The sequence below is a fragment of the Alligator mississippiensis genome, chromosome 16 (assembly GCF_030867095.1).
Source record: "Alligator mississippiensis isolate rAllMis1 chromosome 16, rAllMis1, whole genome shotgun sequence".
NCBI lineage: Eukaryota > Metazoa > Chordata > Crocodylia > Alligatoridae > Alligator > Alligator mississippiensis.
This window is the reverse complement of record NC_081839.1, coordinates 5,708,564-5,717,747: the sequence shown is the minus strand read 5'-3', so window position 1 is coordinate 5,717,747 and position 9,184 is coordinate 5,708,564. Positions and strand designations below refer to the sequence as shown.

Sequence of the window (9,184 nt, the reverse complement as noted above, 5' to 3'; positions counted from 1 at the left end):
TATCTCTGCCACCTGGGAGCCTGGGCTCATTTAAGCTATTCCCAAGCAAACCTTGCTTCTTTAGTTCGACCCTTGGTAGCTGTGATCTCCTGGCACCGAGTGACCCCTGCAGCCCAGTCCACAGATGGCCAACCCTGGGCGGAGGAAAGGTTTTTACGCCAAGCTGCTTAGAATTGGGACCTGCTGCCCCTTAGCGGCCAAGTGCAAAATTGGTGAAACTGGAGAGATGTTTCAGTCGGTCAGAACTGGGATCTGATTCCCTCCTCCAATAAAACACAAGGGGAGAGGAGGGGGGTTCACTTTAAAATCTGTTGCTTTAAAATCTGACCGTCAATAATAACTGCTTTTATTCATTTTTGCACCTCACCAGCGTAACGACTGATGTGGATGTATCTTGACAGGACAATAAATACAAACGAGATTCCTTCCCTCGTCACTCCTTTTCCTTGATGAGGAACTGAGGCACAGAATCGTAGCAAATGAGGGCTGGAAGGGCCCTCAGGAGGTCACATCTAGTCCAACCCCTGCTCAAAGCAGGACCAGCCCCAACTAGATCATCCCAGCCAAAGCTTTGTCTAGACAGGTCTTGAAAACCTCCAAGGATGGAGTCCACCTCCTCTCTAGGTAACCCGTTCCAGTGCTTCACCACCCTCCTAGTGAGAAAGCTCTTCCTAATATCCAACTTAACCTTCCCTTGCTGCAACTTGAGACCGTGGCTCCTTGTCCAGTCATCTGTCACCACTGAGAACAGCCCAGCTCCATCCTCTTTGCAACCTGCTGCAGGGAGTTGACAGTGGCTATTAAATCCCTTTTCAGTCTTCTCTAATCTATACTAAATTAGCCCAGTTTCCTCATCCTCTCCTCACAAGTCATGTCCCCCAGCCCCCTAACCATTTTCATTGCCCTCTGCTGGACTCTCTCCAATGTGTCCACATCCTTTCTGCAGTAGGGGGCCAAAATTGGACACAGTACTCCAGATGTGGCCTCACCAGTGCTGAATAATCACTTCCCTGGACCTACTGGCAGCACACCTACCAATGCAGCCCAGGATGCCATTAGCCTTCTTGGCAACAAGGACGCACTGTTGACTCATATTCAGCTTATTGTCCACTGTCCCTCCAGGTCCCTGTCTGCAGAGCTGCTGCCCAGCCAGTCACCCCCAGCCTGCACCGGTGCATGGGATTGCTCTGTCCTAAGTGCAGGACTTTGCACTTGTCCTTGTTGAACCTCATGAGATTTCTTTTGGCCCGATCCTCCAATTCGTCTAGGTCACTCTGAATCCTAGCCCTGCCCTCCAGCATTTCTACTACTCCCCGCAGCATGGTGTCATCTGCAAACTTGCTGAGGGTGCGCTCCATCCTATCTTCCAGGTCACTGATGAAGATATTGAACAAAACCGGCCCCAGGACCAACCCCTGGGGCACTCCACTTGATACTGGGAGGGAGGAAGAGTCATCAGGGGACCAGTGGCATAACTTGGGGAGAAGCCAGGTGTCCTGATGCCCAGTCTCGGGCCTTATTCCACACTGCTGGCATGGCATTGCTCAGCGTGGTCAAGCTTGCTTCCTGCCCCGCGCTCCTCCCAGATGCTCAGTTGCCCACACATGCATCAGAACCCGGACCTGGCTGGATGGCGTGACAGAGGGAGGCCACGAGTGATGTGATGGGAACGATGAGGGAGGCTGGTTTGATGGGAAATGGGTTTGTGGGGCAGAGGCTGAGACAGAAAGTTCAACAAGATCCCATGGGAAGAGTCCACAAGCCTGGAGGCCCCTCCGAACTTCAAGTAAGCCCCTGGATTGCCAAGGGTGGAGCCCCTGGAGATGAATCTCAGAGGAGTCACAAATGGAGAATCCAGTGCCTGCAGCTGAGCCCAGCTTCCCCCTGGGGACAGAGCACAGCCTTCTAGCAGGGGTTCTGGTTTGAGCTCTTCCAGGCCTGCAGGGATGACCTTGGCAAGTCACTTCCCTTTTCTTTGCCTCAGTTTCCTCATCTGTAGTCCTCACAGTCTAGCTGGGAGGAGGCATCCATTGGGCCCCCAGGGGTCTGTCCGGGGCCCAGTATTGTTTCACATCTTCATTAACATTTTGGAGGATGGCACTGAGCAAATGCTTAGCAAAGCTGAGGATGACACCAAGTTGGGTAGAGCTACAGTACAGACACTCTGGAGGGCAGGGCTAGGATCCAGAATGACCTGGCTACACTGGAGAAATGGTCTGAAGTCAGTCAGATGAAATTCAACAAGGACAAATGCAAAGTCCTGAATTTAGGGTGGCATAATCTCACACCCAAATCCAGACTGGGAAAGTGCTGCTGCAGAGAAGGACCTGGGAGTTACAGGGCACTGTACACTGAATGAGAGCCAACAGTGCACTCTTGTTGCAAAAAAAAGGCCAATAGCATATGGGCTGTACTAACAGCAATGTCTCTTGCAAACCAAAGGAAATGTTTTTTTTCCATTCTGTTGGTGAATGCTGGAGTCCCGTATCCAGTTCTGGGTCCTGCTCTTCAAGAAATAGGTGGACAGATTGGAAAGAGTCCAACATGAGTCCAAATTGATAGCAGTCTTCAAATGCCGGAAGGGCCATTATAAAGTGGATGGAGATAGACTATCTCTATAGCCATATGGGACAGGACTAAAAGCAATGGCCTCAAGCTGCAGCAGAGGAAATTTAGGTTGGAGATTAGGAGGAACTTTCTGAGTATGAGGGTGGATCAAACCCTGGAACAATCTGCCCAGAGAGGTTGTGAACACTTTATTCTTGCAAATTTTCAAAAGCAGGTTGGACAGACACTCGGCTGGGATGGTTTAATCAGAGACAATCCTGCCTGAGCGAGGGGCGAAATGAGATGTAACCTCATGAGGTCCCTTCCAGAGCCAGCAGGTGGCATAGGTAAGCTTTGCATTGGGATTCGGCTGCCGCAAAACTTCAGAAGAGAAAAATGCTTCTCATGCAAAAATGAAATAAAAGCATGAGCCAAACGGTCCCCCCTAGCTGGACATTTCTATGCCAGCTTTCGGAAGCAGTAGCTGAGCTGTCTTGTCTCTTCTGTATCACTCTTCTGATCTGGTCTTTAGCGCTGCTTGAAAAATGGTAGTGGATAGAGACCGGGCAGTGTCCTTCTCAAGCAGTGGTACTCCACCTTTCTACAGTCAGGATTCCCCTTGTTAGGATCCAGGCACTCCTTGGAAAATGCCAGCTCTTAGTTTTCAGTCCTTTGTGGACTACAGAAAAATTATGGAGCAATTCTTTTGTTGCAAAGAACGCAGAAAGACCGCAGCTAGTCAGGATGGAAGATTTGGCCTTCATATGCGATCACCAAGTACAAGCAAGGTGTAGTAGATCCACTATGGTCTAGTGCAGTAGATCCACCATAGGCTGTGTCTGCTGTGGCCGGATCTGGACCACTGACAATGGGAGTGGGAGACGAGTATGGGGCTATTAGTTGTGGAGCCCTGTTCAGCCCCTCTGTGACATGCCATGCCAATGTCCCCATGTGATGAAACCATGACACCTTGCTGTTTCGGGGCCTTGCATTTGTGTGCAAGGGATGGGATCGGAGTGGGATTTGCTCAGCAGTTACATCATTGATTGAAGCTTCTTTCATGAACATGGGGCAGCCTTCGTCTCCATGCTCTGTGCAGTGTCCAACAACTCACCGAAGCTAAACCCATTCAAGTGGGATTTTCTACAGTGCTCCCAGTCACCTCCACTCTGCTCCCATTGATTTCAGTGGGAACTGGAATCTGCCCCCGTGCCACCATGCAACAAATCACGTGCAGCTTTTTGCCTCATCTTGCCAGACGGAAATCTGTTTCCTGATCAAACAAAGTTCCAGAAACAGAAAAAGAGCTGGAGATAGATCCTCACCTTGTGTAAATCCATGCAGCTCCATCCGTGTCTATAGCTTGACATCAGCTGGCCCTTGCAGGGACTATAAGGAACCAGGCCATAAATGATCGTAGAGCGTCATTGTCATTGAGGATGATGCTGATGATAAAGAAGAAGCCTTAACTGTCCTGCTGGATGCAAGTGGCTGGCCATTAGCTCTGGTGTAGGATTAGTCTGTATTAGTCTTTATATGGCACCCAGCACATTGTAACTCCAGTCCATAGCACTACAGCAGTGCAAATAAAAATAATACCTAACAGGTGTGAACACAGCAGCAACGAATTTCCAAATGAGGACAAATTTCCAAACCAGGCTGAAATGCAAACAGGGATTTTCATGGGAGCCACTGAAAGACAGAGAGCTTTGGACACTGGTACCTCTTGGCAACCTCCCAGCCTAAATCCCCAGCTGTTCCCATTTCCCAGAGAACAGCCTCCCAGCCCCCACCTCCTCTAATTTGATTTTTCTCAGCTGCCACCAAAGACCCCCTCACTCCTGCATTTCCCAGATGCCTCGCTTGGCCTAGAGGCTCCTGGTACTAGCAGCAAGGAGAGTGCCTGTGTTTCTAGATGCAGAGGGAGGCTGCTGGGAAGGGGCCGGCTCTTAGGTTTGGCACTGAAACCTTCCTTGTACTGCTCCAAATGCGGAGGCCACCGCTTTGCTTTTGAATGAATGATGCGCTGTATTAAAAAAAAAGCCCTTTCTTTTTGCACTGTGCCAAGTCCCTTCCTTGGTCGGGCCCTGCCGGAGGCTGAGTATCCTCCGTCCTGCAGAAATCGGTGACAACCAAGAGAGCTCTGCACCTTGCGGTTCAGCCCCCTCCCTTCCTCCCCCCAAAATATTTGCTGTCTTCTATCCAATCAGAGGAGACAAGACACTGAAAGCTCCCCCCCACCCTTGTGTTTCATACTGCCCGCTCTCCACCCACCCACCCAGAGCACACACCCCCCACGCTCTCCCAGCACACAAAAGCGGTGCAATTAGCTGTCTTAAGGGAGCTGAGGCTTTGCCAGCTGTGAGCCGAAAATAATAAAATACCTCAGAGGCAGAGCACAGGCAGGGAAGGTGGTGGCGGCGGCGGCAGCGGCTGCTGTAGGAGAATACAAATAGCTGCCATCGACATCTGAAACAAAGGGACAGCTCCTTCCAAAAAAAGGCCAGCACTGATGCATCCATCCATTCTCCCAAGGAGACAGCCGGGCCCATCTGCATTTCTCTTAAGACACTGGACATCCTAAGGAGATCCTTTCCCTAGAAGGAGGAATGAACAGCTGGGATACAGGAGCGGTTGTCTTTGTTCCTCAGTAGAGAGAACAGACGGGCGAACGGTGAGTACAGAACGCCCTCCATACTGCTGGGGAAAGGTTTATTTTATCAGCATCAGGTCTGGCTCTTGGGGTTTGGGGGTTTTTTTTGCCTCGACAATGCTATAGAAAGGGAGCAGAGAGGGTAGGTTGCATTCTTCGGCTCTCCGTGGGCTCCAAGACATCCATCCTTCCGACATGTTGGGAAATCAGGACCTGGCACAAATCTGCTGCTTTCATGAGCGTTGCAACCAGCAAGGCGCTGGGATAAAGACAGACAGTGGGATGTACGTGCTCAGAGGCATCATGCAAACACAGGGAGGGGAGGACAGCATGGTGATGCCTAACTATGCAGCTCATCATGCTGCTCCAGCTCCCACCTCCCACAATAAATACTAATATAAAAATGACCAAGTGCTTCTAGCCAGCTTCCCCTCCTCAGAGCAATGCAGGGAGAAGAAGGAATTGATCACCCTCTAATCCATCAGTCAGATCCCCCTCTTTAAAAATACATGACTGCTTAGGATGCATAAAGGCGCTGGTTACCAAGAAAAGCTTTCTAATATGTGAACCTTGGGTCCAGATTCAGATCTCACTGGCCCCGGTGCAAGCCTGGGGAAAGTCCATTCACTCCAGGGCTGTTACTCAGGTCTCGAGCTGATGCAACGAGATTGCAGTCTGGCCCTTTGCATTAAAAATGTTACTGGACAAATCATGTAGATCATCTGTATTGTGCACCATGAATGCAGGGTAAATGCTTGTGCGCATTTCCAGCATGTGCTGCCTACCGTGCATATGGGATGTTATTTATTTAGCTTGACTCTATGCCTGGTGCTGAGCAGAAACAGGGCCCGACTCTGCTTGCTCTGATGTCAAAAGGCTGTTCGGTGCCATCCGGCAAACTGAGGAGTGTGTGGGCCCTTCTTAAAGGAGCATGCATTTGAAGACGTTGGCTCTGAAGCTGTGCACGCCCCAAATTCCTGTGGGCATCACGCGGAGTTTTAGGTAGGCAAGAAATACAGCATCGGTTTCTAAAAATAGACAAAACAGAGCTGATTCGTGTTGACTGGCAGTGTAAATGGCCAGTCAATGGCCAGTAAATGGCCTTAAATCAAAAGCAAACTATAGGCACCTCATTTTTAGGCCCCATGACACTGCTGGGCTGTGGTCTTAGCATAACTGAGAGTTAGGCCTGTTGATCCTGATTGTGCTGGCATTGTACTGGCCTGGATCAGAAGTGTTTCCATTAAGTCAAGGGGTTACACCAATGTAAAACAGGTGTAAGTGAGCACAGAATCAAACCCACTGAGTCCATTTGTGCCACCACCATGCAGGTACTCTGCACGCCCAGCACGCGGCTTTATACCCAGTTGAGGGTCAGTGATGATTTCCACCAGGATAGCACTTGGAGGTCCCTCAGTGAAGCTGGACCAGCCCTTTCCTCCCAGACTCACCACTCTGCTCCTATCTGAACATGGAGGCTACTTGGATCCCAGCACAGAGGGCAGCAATTTCCTTGGGAAACAAGATATTCACATCCCTCTGAGACAGTACAATGGAAGCAGGTGCCACGAGACCTGAGACCAACTTGGTATTTTTGCCTTTCAACCTGTATTTCATCTCCTTTGGCCCTTCTGGTTGTGACCAGCACCGTTGTTATTGCCAAAGATAAACTGAGAGGAGTGTCTATGGGCCACACAACCAAACACGATCATTCGCAGTGGATCTTTGCAACCGCTGGGCTTAGTGAGAATCACAAAGGGGCAGGAATAGGTTGTCTGCAGTGGTCTCACCACCTACCTGCCAACTTCACCTGATTTTTTGGCCAGCAGCATTGATGTCCATGGAGCACTTTGCCCTGGAGCTTTCTGGATCGTCCATGCTAATTTTACGTAGAACGTATATTTAATCAGTCGCATTCAAGCTCATGCTCCCCGTCCCTCCCCTGACACCACCCAGGGCTGGGGCTGGATTTTCCAAGTGGTTCTGCCAGCCCCTCTCCAAGCGCCAGCCCTGGGGAATGACATGGGGAGGCAGAACCCAAATTCTGTAGTTTTAAAGGCATCTTTGTCGAGGTTCTTGTGACCAGCCCTGCTGTGTTTCATGCTGCAGACCAAGCCTCCCAGCACGTGACACTTTGTGTGACCACAACCACTCCAGGAGCAACATGGGCACCACGGAGGCCACGCTGCGGATGGAGAACGTGGATGTGAAGGAGGAGTGGCAGGACGAGGACTTTCCCAGGTTTGTTCCAGCAAAGCCTCTGCTAAAGGCTAGGGAAAATTCAATTTGTTCCCCAAAATCGTCAAATAAGAAAAGGAAGGTGGGGCAGTGGTCCTGGGGCTGCTCTAGGCTGAGGTCCAGACAATGCTGCTCACCCTGCAGTGTTTGGGAATTGGTGTCTCCCTCCACTTTTTAAACTGTGGGTATGGCTATCATCATGAACCACAATCATCCCTCCACAGGCACGCAGGTAGCAGCGTGGGAAGTGTAGGGTGGGCAAGGAAGACCGTCAGACATAGTGAGCCGTAACAGAAAGACAGATGCCTGCTTTCCCCATCTAGGATAGAGAGTGCCTCCACCAGAGAGCAATTCTGCCTCCCCTGGCTTTGCACTCAGACAGGGAGTCCCGGTGAAGTAACTGGAGTCAAGGGCCCATGGGCCGCGAGGAGTGAGACTGTTCTGGGCTGAGGGATCCGGCCCAAAGGAGGAACGTGTTTCAGGCCACCTGGCTGAGGGAATGGAAATGCAACGTGGTTTTGCTCCAGCTTGCGCCTTATCAGCCCGCTGGTCCCTTTACACTTCCTGCGCCCAGGCAGGGCAGGACTCACCGAGGCCATTCTCTTTATATGCGGGAAACTCCTGGATGTGCTTCCCTCAACTTGCAGCCCTTAACCCTGCTGCTGTTCAGCCAGCCAAATCTCCTGCTGCCCCCCCTCCTTCCCTCCTTGGACAAGGAAGAAAGTCAATCCAAACTCGCTGGCAAAGACTGCACCCCGTTAGGCCAGGTTGTTGCTATTTATCTGTATTGAGTGCATGTGAAATTCCCTTAAACTCATAAAGCCTCACGTGCAGTGACTGAATTGACTGAGCGGGTATAAGCCTGCTCCATTAGGCATTCAGTAGAGATGTTTAGAGCAGAGTGCAAGGGGAGGGGGCATCAGGTAAGCCCTAGCTTCTAATTTGCCCAGGTGGCAATGGGTAAGTCACTGAGCAAGTTTGGAAGAAAAAGGAAATTTCCACTCACTTGGAAGCCCTGCTGTAAGCTGAGGCCTTGCAAGCGCATGCATTACTGATCAAGGTCCTTCCAAAGCAGGCCAGGCTCAGCCTGGGTGTAAGCAAGTCTGCCCCACTGAACTCAGAAGAGTTCATAGACTCACAGATTTTGTCGTGAGGAAAGACCAGCCAGGGCAGAACTCCCTCTTGTATTGTTCCCAGGGTTTGAAACCAAGTCTAAATGCCAGGGGCCACAGTCAGTGTGGACTCTCTCTTTTCCACATGAAACCTGTTTCCCAATAAATAGGCTTCAAAGCCAGGAGTTATTTACTGTACGTCTCCCCCTTCTTACTTCCACCCAACTTATCCTGTTTACATACCCCGTGCCATGCTAGGATGCTGCCTTGCCCACCCCTTGGCTGCAAGATAGTTAGAGAAGGGCCTGGCTACATCTGCCCACACCCAAAGCGGTCCAGCGCTTGCCTCACTCCTCTCTCCGTTCTCCCGGAGATACCTGTGCAGAATGCCGACGGCCCAGCTCCATGCTGAGACTGGAGGCAGCTGGCACTGCCAGACGGGACTCGGATCCAACAGGAGGGGAGTCCTGGCACCTGTGCTGCGGGGGTGATGGGCCCTGTCAGCGAGCCATCTCCTCTCCCCAGCTGCAGCAGAATCCCCCCGTCCCCGGGCGACAGCGCCTCTGTGTTTGCAGGACAGAGACCCACTGTGCGTCTCCGGGTGGTGTGTGCAAGACCCTGCCAGGGCACCCAG

General features: G+C 51.2%; 1 protein-coding gene across 1 annotated transcript in view; it reads left to right on the top strand.

The window, feature by feature from the left end:
- The first annotated feature begins 4,833 nt into the window (after positions 1 to 4,833).
- Positions 4,834 to 9,184, top strand: part of ATCAY (ATCAY kinesin light chain interacting caytaxin) — a 28,508-nt gene continuing 24,157 nt past the window's right edge. Inside the window, exons 1-2 of the mRNA XM_006278683.3 lie at positions 4,834 to 5,221; positions 7,310 to 7,441. Of these exons, the coding sequence (XP_006278745.2) occupies positions 7,365 to 7,441 (77 nt within the window). The 5' untranslated portion in view covers positions 4,834 to 5,221; positions 7,310 to 7,364. The remainder of the gene's footprint in view (positions 5,222 to 7,309; positions 7,442 to 9,184) is intronic.